The sequence below is a fragment of the Frieseomelitta varia genome, unplaced genomic scaffold (assembly GCF_011392965.1).
Source record: "Frieseomelitta varia isolate USP_RPSP 00005682 unplaced genomic scaffold, Fvar_1.2 scaffold_411, whole genome shotgun sequence".
Taxonomy (NCBI): domain Eukaryota; kingdom Metazoa; phylum Arthropoda; class Insecta; order Hymenoptera; family Apidae; genus Frieseomelitta; species Frieseomelitta varia.
Genome location: NW_025110159.1, coordinates 216,908 through 234,398, shown reverse-complemented (window position 1 = coordinate 234,398; position 17,491 = coordinate 216,908). Strand labels below are relative to the sequence as shown.

The 17,491-nt window shown below is 40.7% G+C and overlaps 1 protein-coding gene across 1 annotated transcript in view; it reads right to left on the bottom strand.

The window, feature by feature from the left end:
* Window positions 1-15,209, bottom strand: part of LOC122531675 — a 30,662-nt gene extending 15,453 nt beyond the window's left edge. The window contains exon 1 of the mRNA XM_043659781.1: window positions 13,155-15,209. Coding sequence (XP_043515716.1) covers window positions 13,155-14,493 — 1,339 coding nt within the window. The 5' untranslated portion in view covers window positions 14,494-15,209. The remainder of the gene's footprint in view (window positions 1-13,154) is intronic.
* Between the last annotated feature and the right edge of the window lie 2,282 nt (window positions 15,210-17,491).

Sequence of the window (17,491 nt, the reverse complement as noted above, 5' to 3'; positions counted from 1 at the left end):
AAAAACAGCATTGTCAGCGAGTGAAAAGAATAGGTGAAGATGGAAGAGGAAAATAAGAAGCACAATGATTCTTGAGGATAGGCGTGAGTCACTCACGTAGATTGCCAGAACTTCTTATCCCCCTGGAGAGATCTCTGGATTTCAATTTTCCGATTCAGAATTTTTTCGCCGATTTCCATGTAAACTGTCGCTGGATAGTTTCAGGATAGTAGGCAATTTGAAAGTTTAGTTTGAATGTTTAGTTTGACTGTAATTTGAATGAAAAATAAATATCATTTGTGAGAAGCTGAACAATTAATTACAAATAGTTAAATGGATTTGAATGGTTGATAAACTGAATGAATGAAAGTCAAGTATTGCGATAAATCGTCAGCGAGTCGCCAACGTCGATAAAACTAGAAGGAAATACGTCTGGCCGTGGGGAAATCAAAGAACGATGTTCTGAATTCGCTAGGAGATAGCCAAGAGTTTTGTCCGAATATTTGTATTTGCTGTACGTGAAAGAAAGGTTCTTATCGATGTTTGTTCAACTATTTGTACAGCTTCCAGTCTAGCGTGTAGATTTCTTTTCTTCCGAGGCTATAGACCCGATTGCAATGCTAGTCCGTGCATTAACGCGTAACTTTGCTTTCTGGCACGGGGAACTGAGATTACACACACGAAAATAAATCACAAATTGCAATCGAAAACAAATATTTAGAAAGTAATGTAATTACAAACATTTATCATGGCAATAGTTGTGTATCGTGGTATCATATTTTGAAAATAGTAGATGTAAAAATTGTAAAAACGGTGCTACGAGTTCATTTATCGTTCAGGTTTCATATCAGCCAAATCGTGAACTTAAATTAGGGTGATTCTGAGACATGAATAGGAATGGCTGAACGTTGTGTGAAATTTGGTAGAATCCAGTTACTTTAATAAATTTCAGTTTTAATTTCAGTTTCATTTCAATTATTATTTTATACTGAATCGATAACATTGGAAACGATACTAAAATGGTAAGAGGGTTTACGAGCTTGCAAGCTTCGTCGCACAAAAATACATTGTTAGCTTGTCATTCATGTCATTCATGTTTACGCTCGAAGCTTGCAAGCTTTCAGAGCCGATAAAGAAGGTTTCTTTCTCTGATCTCCGCTTTTCAGCTTATCTAAACCGGATAACCAAGGATTGGCATCTTACCGGAAGCTGGTACGTTTTTTCCTCGGTATTTTAAACGATCTTCTAACAGATCAACCTTTCGTTTCGTACATGTACCTATTACAATTTGGAATTTTCAATAATTTCATTCGTTATAAAAATTTTCTTTTATATATACATATATTTCCTAGTTACCTTATTATCTATACTTTTTCCAAGTTTCTGCCACACAATTCGAACTGTTTTTATATTCAAACTTCCCCCAAAACTCCTCGTTACTATATCTTCAAAAAAACACCGTCAAATATTGCCGCAAAAAATTTGCCTTTTTTAAATATTTCCCACCCACCTGTCAACTGCATCTCAACTATTTTTATATTCACACTTCTCTCAAAATTGCTCGTCACTGTATCTTCGAAAATTACCACGAAAATATTGCCCTCGTTCCGGAAAAATCGCGCATCGAAGAAGAGTGTTGGACCGAAAGTTGATGGATGCGTTCTATCGCAATTCGAACACGCGAACGCTTTTCCACGTAGTAAACTGAGATGACTCAAGCCATTCGCGATTTCCACGAGGCGACCGGTTTTCGTAGAAGGAAACTTCCCTGATCCAACGATGAAACTCGTCGTTCGTTCCATGGAAGGTTATGAAATCTCTCGCCAAAGCAATATACTCGAGCTCGCTGTCGCGTTTGTACGTAGCGATTCTGATTGAGCGTTCGCGTAGATAAAAACGGTTTATGATCTCTGTTGGTGACAGCCTCGGAGATGATCTTCGCCCCTTTTTTTTCTTTTTTTTTTTCATATAAATTATCTTTCCACGCGGTGGGTTTCACTCGGCACTTTTTACCCTCGACCTGCGTCGATTCTCGCGGAGGGGACGATGCGTGCTTTTGACAGAAGGCGTTGGCATTATAGTGGCGGCCATATACTTACGCACAGTTAACATAATATGAAATATTATTTATTCCATATAAATAAAATGAACAAGTGAACAAATATCAACTATATTTTTCACAAGATTACAACGCATTTATTAACAAACAACAAAACAGTTCCTCTTAATTCACAATAATTATAAAAATAATACAAAGTTTTTTATATTTTTATATTTAAGTGTCACATTTTCCGCGGACACATATTTAAGTATATAGACACACCGGAAATGTCTATATTTTTGTACATTCCTTTGTCTCAAAATTGTAATACATTTGTGATGCCTGCTAGCTGGTATCGAATTCCACACAATTCTTGTACACAAGCGTATAATTGTTCAATATTTTTCGGCTTTTGTTCTTTTATATGTTTATCCACATCAATCCGCAACATTTCTATAGGGTTTAAGTCCGGAGACTGTGCTGACCGATCACTCCATTACACGGATATTATCGTTATTCAAAAATGTCTTTGCAGAGTGCTTTGGATTATTATCTGCTTGGTAGATCCATTTTCCTGGCATATATTCTCAAATGAAAGTAATATATCTTGCACAATATTTAAGTACACGTATCTGTCTATAATTTTCTTTATTAATCCCCCGTATCATCTACTGTCATAGAGCTCCATACGACTGAGCCACTTCCACTTTTTACGGTCGGTTTTATATAGTTCTTACAAAATTCTTCGCTTTTGCGACGTTTCACGTACACTTTGCCATCCGATCCAAATCGATTGAATTTTGAAAGAACCCTCGCCTCGAGAAGGGGAAATGTGCCTCGTTGCGTGGTACATCAAACCACGAGGGAGGGAAAAGTTCCCTGATAATTTTAACGTTCTTTCTCTTGTAATCTTTGCAAGATCGGAGGGTCGCTTCCGTTTCGTGAATTTATGGAATGCGAATCCCAAACTGTCTGGCATTGACAGCTTTTTTTTTTTGCCCCCACAACACAAACGAAATTTTAATTGCCGGAATTCCGAGCCTACTCGATTCATCGTTTTCACGATTTTTTTAGCTGCGTTAAAGTTGATTACTTGATCGATGATTTCGAGAAGCGGCAAAGTTACTTTCCCTCGTTTTTAAAAGGATTATCCACTCGTGTATTAACGAGGCATGACATCAGATATAATAAAAAGCGATTTACACGAGTTAAATATTGGAAACACTTGACAGCTTCATTCGCTGCGATCGTAATAGCCTTTCACTATTCCTGACACTATTACGGGACCGAAATGTCTGTCCAAATCGAACATGATCGAAACATCGATCCTAAATTCAAGTTTCGTGTTTCCATTCAAAATCCGCTAATAATACACCTCTGGCTTTTAGCATTTTTTTCACGCAGAACACACGTCTCTGTTTAGAAGAGATCGGTACCTAGATGCGAACGAGAATAGCCGGTGGTTCTAATATACTTGTCAACGCGAACCATCGTAAAATAAATCCTTCGCGTTTGTCGCCGTCGCGGTGAACGAACGCGAACACCGATCTAAAATCGTAAACGCCGCTCAAAACGTAGCGACTCTATAATTCGACTGTTTCTATAATTACGCTTCAATTGCCTAGTCTTAATACGTCATTCTTGTCAAACAGACCTGTCTCTCTTTGCACCATCTACTTGGAGATACGTCGATCAAAAAAGTCTTCGCTCGAGAGTCTTGCCTACCAGTGTCAGTTATCTCGGGTCCTTTATTATAGATCGCCGTTCGAATCGACACTTGCTCGTTCACTTTCGTTGGTACGAGCAACGGGACTCGTCTGAATCGACTCTGTATCGTGGTTAAAATCTGAATTAATCTGTATACAATCTACGTACAAACCTATATACAATCGTCTCATTTTCTGGAGCAGAATTGGTTGTCGACAACGAATGAAAAATTTCTAATTGAAATTCTGTTTGAAAGTTGCATGAATCGAAGCACTTGTGGTTGAAGGACGGCGATTACATTCGAGCAATTCCATTTACCTCGAAACTTCAAGGCATTTTTGATTCCTATACTTGGATTTATTTTCCAACTCACTTATTTGCAATACTTGATCAACGATACGTTTTGTGTGTCTTTCGCTGGAAAACGTCAGCGAAAGCGAGCGAAAATGTCCGACAACGACCAGAAAATTGGAGAACATCTGTTGGTTAATATTCCGACTAATATTAACAACCGGTTGTTTGGTTTGCCACGTCGAGAATTCTAATCGCGCGGTCAGGAAGCAACCGGATGGTAACGGGAAATATAATACGGGAAGCCCACCGGTAATCCACGTAATGTCCTCTAATTTATTTAAAGATACGAGCACCTGGGCGCATCGAGAGGGAAATGCCAGTATTTCACGGAAATGAACTTAACTGCACTCGGGAGGGTAGATCGTAATATCCCAGCCGTGGAGAACTATGTTAAAAATTATTTACGAGCCGACCACGCGCGGTGTAGCCGGCGAAAGTAAATTGAGCACGACCGCTGCAAGAAGTATAACTGTCAAAGATATATAATACGAATTCGCTTTATCGCGAGGTTCGAGAGTCGTCTTTACAGCGTTTAAAAATGGACACGCGGAGTCGCTCGGTCTCAGACAACGTCACTGTCTCTTGAACACTGTCTGTTCAAGAGCCGGTTCACGCAAGCGTTTTATTCTCGTTCTCGATGTAAATCTCAACGTAATCCCTACGTACGCTATGTAACAAACTCTGTCTCTGCGTTGTTTTAAAATCTCTCTCTTCTCCTGTGACCGCGAAATCCGTTCATTTTGAATTTCGAGTACTATTAAATCTCTTAATTGGTCTATAACTATATTAAATCTCGTAATTGGACTATACAGTAAGAAAATGACCAAATTTTTTGGAAAAAGTTGTTTAACTCGCGGGAATATAAAATATTCTGGAGATATGTAAAAATCTGATTTTATCCCATAGAAATAGGTAAAACCGGGTACCTATTGAAAGCCGTATAAAGTGTTACATAATCATAAAATTTTTATTTTTATTAGTTGGAAAATAGTAGGAAAACAGTTGCTTTTAACAATTTTAATAAATATAAAGGTATTCTATTTAGTCTGTCTTACAAAAAATTATATTAATTACTAGTTTTACTGCATTTATAAAAAATTTTTATTGCATTTATAAAAAAATGCTCTCACTGTATTTATACAAAATTTTAACTATTTTAACATATAAATAAATATACATATATTTTAATTAACAAAACAAAAATTCGTCGCCTTCTTCAACACTTGTACATGTCACATGTGCCCATTCATAACACACAGTGCATTGAATCCATTGCACTTTGGATTTTGGAATGGGTCAAAATACAGAAGAGAATCAAAATACTCTGTAAGGACTATAGAATACAAATATTACTTATCTGAATGTGAAAACAGTAAAAAACAATCACTTAAATCACAAAACATTGAAACTCTTCAAGTCGAAATTTTTAACTCTGTACAGAACACTACGATGTTGATTGTTTTCGAAACTTGTAAAACAAGGTCGAACATCATGCCACAATCCGATTACACATCGAAGCTCTTATTTTAGAAAAACAACCAACCCAGTTCGACCCGTTATTCCGGTTATTTATTCTATTTTCTTTTACGTTGTTTTATCGGCGTCGAAATCGGTAGAATTCGGTTCTAATAGCTGTTTGTATTTTCCTGATTACAAGGGGAACGAGGAGCGTAACTTCGTTCCCCAGTTCTTTAAAACACTGTGGGGCGGCATCCACTCAACGAAGCGCGACTATTCAGTTGAAAATACGATCGAGAAGTCACGAGATGCATTTACGGTTGTTTTAAAATCAATTATGCAGCTGCAATTACCATTAGATCCGGCTCCAATTTAAAATCGTTGCTGCTGAACATGCTCTCGCGTTTGTGAGGAAATTAGAGAAAGAAAGAGAGAGAGAGAGAGAGAGGGTGGCGATACAAAGACCAGAGAGCTGGAAATTTCGCGGACGAATGTTATGTCTAAGAAAAGTGAAGAAGGCAGCCTGCAAGTCGTATCGTTCGTCGCAAATTGAAGGATTTACGAATGTGTTTCGGGGCTGATCGCATCTGGATGTCTCCCCGTGACACGACCGAAACTTCATGCTCCTTTTTACGAGCTCCCTATAGAATTTTATTTCGAGATGTCAGCCAGAGATTTCTCGGGGATGCGGCTAAATCGAACAATCGAAAAATCGAGCCGAGTCGAGATCCCATGTCCTACAAATCCCAAGGAATTTCGCTTTATAAATAAAATGGCAGAGTCGGCGAAACAGTCCCATCTTTCCATCAAGCGCTCTCTCAGGTTTCCACGAGCCTCCTCGCCAAGCATCTCCAGCGTTTCCCTCGTTCCTTCGAGAGAAATTCAAATAATAGGCGACGTCGTCTCGCCTTTCAGGCATCTCAAACGTTCCCTTCCCGGCTCGTATTGCCTGTTGTTTCGCGTTCTGTGCCACTGAACGTCAATCCCCCTACAAATCTGCCCTCCGTCTCTTCTTCCTCGAACGACGAATTTTGTTCTTTTTCTGTTTCTTTGTGTTTCTTGTTTTTTTTTTTTTTTTTCATCTCGTTCGTTCGCAGCCTCGATTCTTCAACGCAGTTGGTCTCGTCCCTGGTATTTTTACGCGACTCGTATTCTTTCGTTACTTTATGGCGGGCAATTCGCGTGGCGAGCAACGCGCGTGTAACGTAGCGAAGGATTCGGCCCGCGAGTTATGTCGCATGTACATCTAGCAAACTAGATTCTGGCACGTTGTTCGTATTCACGGCTGACAGCGACATCCTCGTCGCGCATCGTACACAGAACGTCGCGTTGTGACGTCAGGAATTAAATGTGGATAAAATGGAGCAATCGACCGTGAAAACAGCTACGAAAATAAGTTTTATGTTCGACTTTTATTTTTCTTAGGCTTTGCTTATACGATATATAGAAGAATTGATAATTAACAGTGTATGATAAATTCAAGTTCCATTAAATCGCGATAAAATCATTTAATCAATTTTAAGCGATCGAGTGATCTAAAGTTAATGCTGTGAAATTAATTATATAATTTTGATATGTCAAATTATTGATAATTAACGATGCATAGTTAAATAAATTCAAGTTCCATTAAGTGGTGAATAGAAAGATTTAAGATTCTAAAGAAGCTTCGAGCGATCCAAGTTAAAGTTATGAAATTAATTAATTTTGAAATTTCATTTTTGTTCTTTCTAACTCCGTGCAACGTGATGTACTGATATGTAAAAGTATTGGTAATTAACAGTGGTACTTAACAGTGCGTAAAATAAATGTAAAATTAAGAATAAATTTAAGTTCCATTAAAATTATTGGTAATTAACAATGCATAACAAATTCCATCAAGTGGCGATAGAATTTAAAATTCTAAGGGAAGCTTCGATCTAAGTCTGAAGCTAAGGCTATGAAATTAATTCACACCGGTAAATTGAAACGTAACTGGCGTTGAACTGGATCCAATCGTTCCAAGCTTCGACAGCTCTATTTAGTTGCTCTCCCTTCCAAGTTTCTCTATCAAATGCATCTTCAGATAAGAAAACGCAATTATTGCAACTGTTTCCCCTGTGCTTATCTGGCGGTGCTTATCGGACGTTCTCCACTCTCTAGCGAAAGTAATTTCGCTTTTTCTTCTTCGTGACAGTTGGCGACCGAGGAAGCAATGCCGCGTGACCCGAGTATCTCACGCAAGAAGCGAAGAAGAATTCTTGAACGATGCAGCGGAGGGGGTGGATTCCACGGGAGATCCGAGGCATCTCCTCGTTTGATTGTTAACGTCCGTGGAACGAGCTTGGTTCCGCTGTCGCTGATACCGGAATCCTCTTAGCTCGTCTCTTCTCTTTTCTCTCTCTTTCTCTCTCTCTCGAAGCGAACGCTACTTTTCTTTATCTACGTTGTTACAATAATCCTTTCGTTCTCGAACGAAAACCTCCGAGACTGAGAGTTTCAACATCGAAACAGCAGCTCGACCTTCTCAACAAGCGGGGATTCCGAAGAATTTCGAAACGCGAAGTAGTCGCGTGGAACAAGCTGTACGAAAAAAAAACAGCGGTAACGGGGACGATTTCGCGAAAACTTTTATCGCGCTCGTCCCATCTCTCTGCTCGTTCGTTTCGCGTTTTTTTGCATTCGTTTCCTTTACAAGCGACGAATTCCAGCGTGCTTGTTTCGCGTATCTATATCGGAAGAGAGTGGTTTGTGATCGGAGAAAGAGAAATTTAGAGAGTTGCAAATTACTTTGCTCGAAATTCTCCTCGAAAGTTCAGATCGGATTCTCGCCTTTGTTCCTTCGTCGTTTACACCTTCAGACAGGGTTATAGTGTTGATTTCCCATCGCTGAGACGGGAAAAGAATATATGTACATGCTAATTTTTGATAAATCCCTTTATTTAATAGAAAAGAAAACATTTCTTACTTGAAATTAAACAAAAAAATTCATCTAAATTTCGTAAAAAAGTTAAGCTTCATGAAAAATGAAATTTTTCATAACATAATCGCAGAAATAAAAATTTAGTCCGTGTGAAATTACGAATTTAATGATAGACACTAAGACAATTTTGTAATGGGATTTTACAAAACTGCGCGTTCATATGACGCCTAACAGGGTCAACAGTATTCAATTTGACGCCAAATGGTGTCATTTGTAGATAAGATGTTAATATTAATCCGAAAGTTTGTACGAGTATCGGAGCAGTTGCAAACGGAATGAATAAGAATGAAACTGGTGATCTCGTTGAGGCTAGCTTCCCTTAAATGCTGATCGCAAATTCTTCAAAACTCGCCCGTGCTCGCCAAGTTTTGCGCGTGGTTCCGTCTTTGTTGGCCCGTTATTCCATTTGAAACTTCCCTCTCACCACGTGCTATCCACGCTTAAGGACACTCGTACCTGCCACTCAACCGCTCCGACGCACGCACGCATTTCCACGCGTCTAACTTTCTAAATCACGCAATCGCAATTTCGTGCTCGAAAAACTCTCTCTCTCTCTCTCTCTTATCGTGTCACTGTATCGTGGAACAATTCGACGGAGGAGCCGACTCTGAAGCGAGACTGACATTTTGAAACTTTCGTGATTAACGAAATTGAATCTGGAAACCCGACACAGCTAATTACGAACTCTCGAAAAAAGGAAATATGTTGTTTAATTCGTTTTCACATTTTTCTCTTCATCGTTGTAGAGTTCTCTCTAGAAAAAAGGAAAGAATCCACGGGAATTTTAAGGACGAAGAACGAAACGTTTCTGCGGATTCGTTTAATTAATGGGATTCGCGATCGATGTTTTTCTTGTAACAGCCTGGCCCACCTGAAGCGATCACGGCTGTTCACGCGGCCCGTATGTGGTTAATACCGCGGTTGAGAATGCGACAGCCTCGTTAAACGTCAGTGTCGTGCTTTTTAAACGCGCGCGTGTTCGCTCTCCGTCCTTTTTCCGAGCGAGTTCTTGCTGGCTGGCTGGCGTCCGCGGCAGCGCCGATTACAAAGTCAAAACTCCGAGATTTCCGTTCTGCGCGAATTGATCGATAGCTCTGCGCGTGGGTGGCGATCCGTCCCGCTGTCGCGAAAGTTTTCGACAGCGATGGAATTATAATGCAGATTTTGATTATGAATAGAAAATCGTCTGTATCTGTTCGACGATCACTCGACCCGACACTGGGAAAATTCCAATTATTGTCTTTTTGACAAGGTTCTCGAGCTTTTAGTCTCTTTTGTTTTCGGTTCTTTTAACAAAAAGAAGATACATTCGGGTTGATCCACAAATTGTTTCTCAGTTTTTTCTGATATTCTTACAGTTTTCAATTTGCTGGGGAAATTGTTTCCGATGCTCAACGATTACTGGAAAAATCTCAATTACTGTGTTTTTGACAAGGTTCTCGAGCTTTTAGTCTCTTTTGTTTCCGGTTCTTTTAACAAGAGAAAGATACATTCGGGTTGATCCACAAATTGTTTCTCAATTTTTTCTGATATTCTTACAGCTTTCGATTTACTGAGGAAATTGTTATCGATGTTCAACGATTGGAAAAATTCCAATTATTGTGTTTTTGAGCTTCAAGTCTCTTTTATCTCCGGTTCTTTTAACAAGAAGAAGATACATTTCGGGTTGATCCACAAATTGTTTCTCAATTTTTTCTGATATTCTTACAGTTTTCGATCTGCTGAGGAAATTGTTTTCGATGCTTAACGATTACTGGAAAAATTTCAATTATTGTGTTTTTGACAAGGTTCTCAAGCTTTAAGTGTCCTTTGCCTTAAAAAGAAAAAGATTGGAATATTCGAGTTCATCTACAAATTGTCTCTCAATTTTTTCAAACTATATTTTTATAGCTTTTGATTTATTCCTGGGGAAATTGTTTCTGACGCAAATCAGTCTTTGGAGGAAATAAAAAGGACGGTAATTTACCATAAATAAAGCCAACTGTTACAATTCTTGCCACATTCTAAGAAGAAGAACTATTTTCAACACTGAGTATTTTTTTCCAATCATTGTATTTAATATCACCGTTCAAATATTTAAAATGGAATGAAGATCCACGCGAATATGTGGATCAGCCTAATGCAACCACTGTACGTGTACGGGGTAGTTTGAAATTTTCTGCGCGTTTTCTCGTGAAAAGATAAAACCCTGGAACGGTTGCCATCTGTTCAATTTCTAGCTCTGGTTACTGCTTAAATATTAAAATCACGTGGGTCAACTATTTTACATAAATACCAGCAATTTATCAACCGCTCCTCTCCCCGTTTTCATAACGAGGTCGCGACACCAGCCAAAACAGCCGGAAATAGATGGAATCGCGCGAGTCCCGTCGTAATTCGTGTCACCGACCTTCCCGCTTTTCATTTCCTCCGGAAAATAAACGTAATTAAACGTAACAGAACGAACTCTCACTGGATTTCGAACTGAAAGTGAGAGAGCAGTACTCTGCTGACCGCGTCGGCTAGATTTCCAGCGAGGAACGCTTTCTCGAACGGGAACAGGATCGGCGTTCTATTATGATGTCACTTTTAGACAGTAGATCTTCGAATTGTTTCACTGACAACTCGAGGATGACGCAATCATCGCAGAAAGAAAGAGAGAGAGAGAGAAAGAGAGAGCAATCCGTCTTTACTCGACAAACCATTACTGTAGTATCGAGGAGTTGCATTTTATTGTACAAAATTATCATTATTGCGTAGAAATTTTCGAAGAAATATTGGCCAAAGAATTTCTAAAATTTCTTTGTTTTTCGTTGTTACGTTTTGCTCGTGTTGCTGCATTGTATGTATACAGGGTGGTCGATTTAAATGAGGCATGAATATCTTTTTGAATTTCGATGATACAAAAAAATATCTTTTATCCTATCGGAGAAAAGTATGCAACATTCATGTAAAATGAACTAGAAATGCTCATGCATGATGTAGATATTCGTCCCAAGAAACATCAATGACTTTAAAAGTTCCTTGAGAAAAATGGAATCAAATCAAAAATTCTTATCAGTTATAGGTCTTTCTATTCTAAAAAAATATTTTTCGTCATATCGTGAAAAGATTTACGGTGTGATATGGTACAGTAGAGCTTCATTTATTTGAACCCTTTGGGAAATAAATTATTTTCTGTAGTTTATACATATATTAGGAGTTTTCTCAAACAGGTAACACGTCGTAGCCTGTGAGTTCTGTACTCTGACAAAATAGAGTTCCACTGTACATACAAATCGTTGCGTAGTAAATTTATCTTGCCGTAAATGTACATTTACTTTATATAGCATTTGAAATCTGGGATTGTTTTTTTTTTCTCGAACTTCGTAGTTAGTAAGCAACATGTGAAACGTGACCGAACACATGTAAATTATCATTGACGTTTCACGAAGGAGAAGCAGGCGAGAAAGTATTGTTTCCACGCTCGTTTTACTCGCATGTTTTATGATAATTGAATAGCCCCGTCTGCTTTCCAATTCGGTTTAGCTGCTGCCGTTTCGATAAGGGAATGCCTGCTTCTGTTTCGAAAGATAACTGGGCCACATGTGAGAAACAGTAGGGGGACAACGCGCCATCTCCCTGGAATTGCGAATATTTTCTAAGGATTATTAGATCAGCAGGCACCATCGCGAGTTTGTATGGATTTTCCTGCGCGAAGCTTTCGTCGAGATATCGGCGCAAATTGTATTGAAAAATTTGTTTACCGATTCGGCTAGAACGTATCGGTACACAAGTCCACATCTTGGGTTGATAATTACAAAAGTTACATACAATTTCATTTGTTTCCCGACATGCTGTACGCCGTACGGGTATAATGTTTGAAACTTTAAAGAAATGAAGTGAAAATTTAGAAAATTATATTGCAACCAGAGCTGGTGTTATAACTTCGTGATAATTCACCGGATCGCAAAGTTCAGGAACGACAAGGGACGAAACGTTTGCCAAACGAATGCCAAGTGGCACTCGGCCGCGAACCGAGACACGTATCGCCGAGAAGATGTCGCGTATAATTAACGCGATTCGTATCGCGTTTATTGGATGGCAGATGTAAGAATACTCGGCGACATTCGTGCCGGTTGGCTGTCCGCCAAATCGAGATATACGCGCGCGACCGTGCCACGTTTCGTGGCCACCGAAACGAGTGAAACAGTCGCGCGGACAAAGCGCTCGTGGACGGGCAACGAGGTGAAAGATGCATCGCGATTTCAGCCTCGTTTCACCACGGCCCAGCCAGCTGACGCTCTGTAATGTCTGCCTCTCTCACAATCTGTCTTGCATTCAAGACCATTTCACGCCGTTTTATGACTGAAGCGGACTGGAACAATCTATCGATTGTTTTTTCATTTTCAAAAAAAACACTACTACGACAGCGAGTCTAATAGCAGTGAACGCAACAGTAAGAAAAATCGATGGTATTCATCGATCGATTCGACGAGCTACGTACACGCGATTAAATTATTTGCAACTGAACGGCAAATTGGCGCTTGTACACCGTTCTCTTCAAACTGATACGTACGCGTTTAATTCGAAATAAATCTCCAGCAAACAGAACAAAACCTAAAAATTCCAAATGACAACTCTGTCTCAGCCTTTGAATCAAATCTTCGATCCAGCAGTTTCGCTAAACAAACTAACCTGGCTCCGAGTACACAGGATGGCCAAACTTGCCGGCCACCTGCTGCAAGAAGATCCCGCTGGATCCGTGCACTCCGTGGGACAGCATCTGCACCAGCGTCCCGACAAACAGCACCACCCATCCCCAGCCTCCTTCCGGGTAGTAATGTTGCTTCAACGTGTGCAGTTGCTTTAAATCAGCCAGCAACTGCTTGGAATTGTGCGCGTGGCCGGCGGCGGGCGATTGCTCGTTCCCGCTGCACGCCACGCCGCTATCGTGCACGGACAATCGTGGCAGGGACTTGCTCCGGTACAGCAACGACGCAACCGGGGTCTCGCGTTTCGTCTCTCTTCCGTTTCGATTCTCTTTCGCGTTGTTCTCCCCGTTGTACAGTCGCACCTCGCACTCCAACAGTCCCGAGTATTTACACGGCGAGGACTTATCGTGAGAGGAATGCGGCTCGCCGCAGTTCGAGCACTTGGCTCGACCGGATTGGTTCTTCCTCGCTTGTTGACGAACGGGCGTCACGTCGTTTGAGGATCGAGGTTCGCTGACGCGAGGGCTCTCCTGGCTGGCTGACGATCGAGTTACCCTCGTCTCGACGTCTTCGCGTCCTTTTATCGCCGACTCTGTCGCCCTGTCTATCGGAGAATCGGCCAGTTTACGAGGTGCTTCTGCTCGAGATCTTGCCAAACCCTCGACCCCACCTCCCGTCGTCGTATCAACGATCAAATTCCCGTGACCCCGTGGTCTACGCGGCGGTGAAAGTTCGCGTCGATCGTTCTTACCGGCGCTCTCTCGCGATCCACGATGCTTGGTCGAACCTGCCAGTTTATAGATAACCATGGCGGAGATCGACGCCTGACTGTTCTCCGGCTTCTTCCTCGACTTCGTTCGACTGCTACTCGGTTTCCTAATCTGTGTCGAATTGTCGGCCCCGAGGTCCACGTTGGCCCGTTTCACCTCGGCCGAGAACTTTGTTTCCTGCCAAATCGAATCTTTCGGCTCCTTCGTCTCCACGTTGAAACTTTGTTTCGTTTCGTCGAGCTCCGCGGTTCGCCAACTTTTGCTCGCTTCGTCTTGAACGAAGGCAAAAGGCAATCCGCTCCTCCCCGGGCGTTCGTGGACCATTGAGTTTCGTCCTTGAGCTTCGTCTTTGCCGGATGTCCCGCGATGGTCCTCTGCGACGACCGCTCTTCCCATTCCGTCATTCTTATTCGTGACTTTGCGTCCCCTCTCGACGTCGTTGGCGATCTTTTCACTCGAATTTCTTTCGGAATCGCGGGGGATCGATGACTTGTTGTTGGCGGCTGTCGTTGGATCGTCGCCGATTTCCAGATCGACGCGAGAGGCAGCCATTGTCAGCCTCTGGCGTTCTCAAGCCTCTTCCCATTCGCGTCTTCGTCGTCTTCGCCGTTTTCGTCGCCGATTCTCTGTCTCGTCTGCCTCTTCCATTTCCCCTTCACCGAAGGATCTTCGATTCTTTACTTCACTAAGAAAGAACTCTTCGACGAGAGAGAGAGAGAGAGAGAGAGAGAGAGAACGACTGGATCAAGTCGCGACGATCGAATTGCCTGCTCGACTCGTACCTCGAGAATCAAAGTATCCAATGCTCACGAAGACGCACATTTTACATCGTTCACTTTTCGTCTATTTTGCGAAACGACGTTCTACCGTCAATTTTCTCTCTCTCTTTCTCTCATTCTTAGATTCGAACTTGCAAACATCGCGTTCGTTCTGACGTTGACGTTAGGAGGACGCAAGAGGATTTCGTGCGTACGTACTTTTGACTTGCAGTCGCAGTTACACAATTCTGTTGTCCGTTGTCACTACCGGTGACAGTAGATTATACTCGCTCGCTAGAGCGTAGACAGGAAAGCTTCTTCAGCTTGTGGCAAATTCGACCGATGCTAGGCACGTGATCTAGGGTGGCAACGTGATACCGATTTGAAGTTCGCGTCGAGGATACGAACGGTGGAAGGAACCGAGCGCGTCACGCTCAGCAGGCAAACTGGCCGGAGAACCGCGCGTCGGTTAAGAATCGTGCGGCTGTCCGCGCGGCCACGCTCGACAGCTGCGCTTCTGGAGCCAAAGCCGGAGGAATCCCTCTCTCTTTTTCTAAACCCCCTCCCCCGCGCTCCTTGTTCCAGAACTTTGCCTGTTCGCGGAATGCGCGTACGTGCGTTCAGGTTCGAACGTTGTTCCGATGGCAAAACCGGAGCAATTGCGCGCGAGTGATGCCGCTTTCCATCGGGAAAGCTCGTTGCATAAGTGACGTTTGTCCGTCTGTTGCTTGAAACGGAGGTAGGAGATGTAATTGTTTCGGCGCAAAATATTCGAGAGGTTTAAAGAACGCCAGAGCGAGGTAATTGTTCGTTTGGATTGGTAATTCAGTAGCTTTCTTGTGAAAAAAACTCTGTGGATCTGCGACGAATACTCGCTACTGTTCGAAGCTTATATATTTTAGTAACGTTTAGTTTCATTTAATTTTTCTTAGCAATATCTTGTGTATTTATATGAAGTAAATAGATAAGATTAAGTAAACAGATGAAATAAGAAGATGGAATTAAATAAATTTAAATTAATCGATTGTACACTTTAGTATTGATTCTCTGTAATATCTATTTACATAAGAAAAATAGATAAGATACATAGATCAGATTAAAGAAATATTTAAATTTATTAAATGATTGAATTATTACGGTAATCTTAATTATTACAATATTATAGTATTGTTTATCTAATAAATATGAAAAGAATACGTTTTCTAAAAGTAACAATCGTCAGTTATACTTATTTATTTTCTGCCCGCTAATTTACCGTGCAATAATCATTTTTGACGAAAAAGTCTCATGGTCGTTAGTCTGATAGAGAGATCGGTTGTCACGATAAGTAGGAAAAAAGTTCACTTTCTTCGCGAGGGAAGTGTGTTTAAAGTTATAGCCGAGTCATAGATAAGATACCTTGCAGGAAAGTTTGTTGTTTGATACATTCCACCCACGTAGTTCTACGATTAAGATATAGTTAGTCGATATACATTTTGCTGCCATATAGTTCTAGATTACGAGCGTGTTTTGGATACTTTAGGCGCCGCAAATATGTGCAACTTTATGGCAACGTATCTGATTAATGCTAGAACTTAATTTTGACAATTTTTACTTAATTTTTACAACGGAGAAAGGCAGTTTTAATTTTTATTGTTCTATTTTCAGTCTTTTCCTCTTTTGTTTTTAAATAAAGATCAACTCCTCTTTAAAAAGAAACTTTAATTAAGAAATTTCCTGAGGGAAAATTTATTTTCGTCGAAATTCGGAGAAATGTAAAAATGCGCGTGTAAAGTGTCCAAATTAAAAAATAATTCGCTTTAATTAATTGAATTTGCGTAAACACCCTCAATAAATTGCAGTACGTTGGCATTAGTATTTCTTATAATTAGTGACGCAACATTTTCTAAAGACACTCGACTGGAGTGTTCAAACGAGCAATAGTCCCAACGTACTTCCCTAATATTCCTGGCAGTTTCTATAATTTTCCACGTTCCTCGCAATAACTTCGGCTATGATGTAAAACGAAACACCAGCCAAGCACCGAAAGGTGTCTCGAGTTTAATCTATCCGAGTCGAGCGTTTCATCCGACGCGCAACCCTCCGCCTTTTTCGGCATCGCGGAATTATGCTCGCCGAGTTCTCGTCGGTATATCGAGAGTAATTTCTCGTCAGTGAAATAAAAAAGGCGAGATTGCCGCCGATGATCCTAACTTTTTTATTTGCGCGGGAAGCCTTCTCGTTTCGTTCACCCCCTTACGCCCTTGTAAGGGGAAATCCCTGTTCATTGCAAACATCCGTCTTTATATATATACATAATATTCTATATATATATATATATATATATATATATATAATATACTGTATAATATAAATATAAATATACTATAGTATATACATAACATTCCATATATATATACACACAGAATCGTCGACCTTTCAACGTTCACGCGCATCATCAGCCAATATTTCATAAATTCAGCGTTTTTCCTGTCTAGACAGAGCGTTAACACGTTCATGTTAATAACATACCGCACTGCCTCATTAACTCTGCTTCATTCTCTGAAATATTAGAATCTGCGAAGTGGCAATAGAGATCGATCAACGATAAACGCGAACGCCTGCAGACATATTTCTAGCATGTAATTAACGCTGTTTGTAACGTGATTCAGATGTTCATGGTCGAATACATGTCGAGAAGTATCTAGGATTAAATATACGTCGATGTAATATCGGAGTGAAGGTTAGGCAGGGGCGAATTGTTCGATCAATGTTGAGCGATATCGTCGTGAAAAGAACCGGCTGTCAGTTAT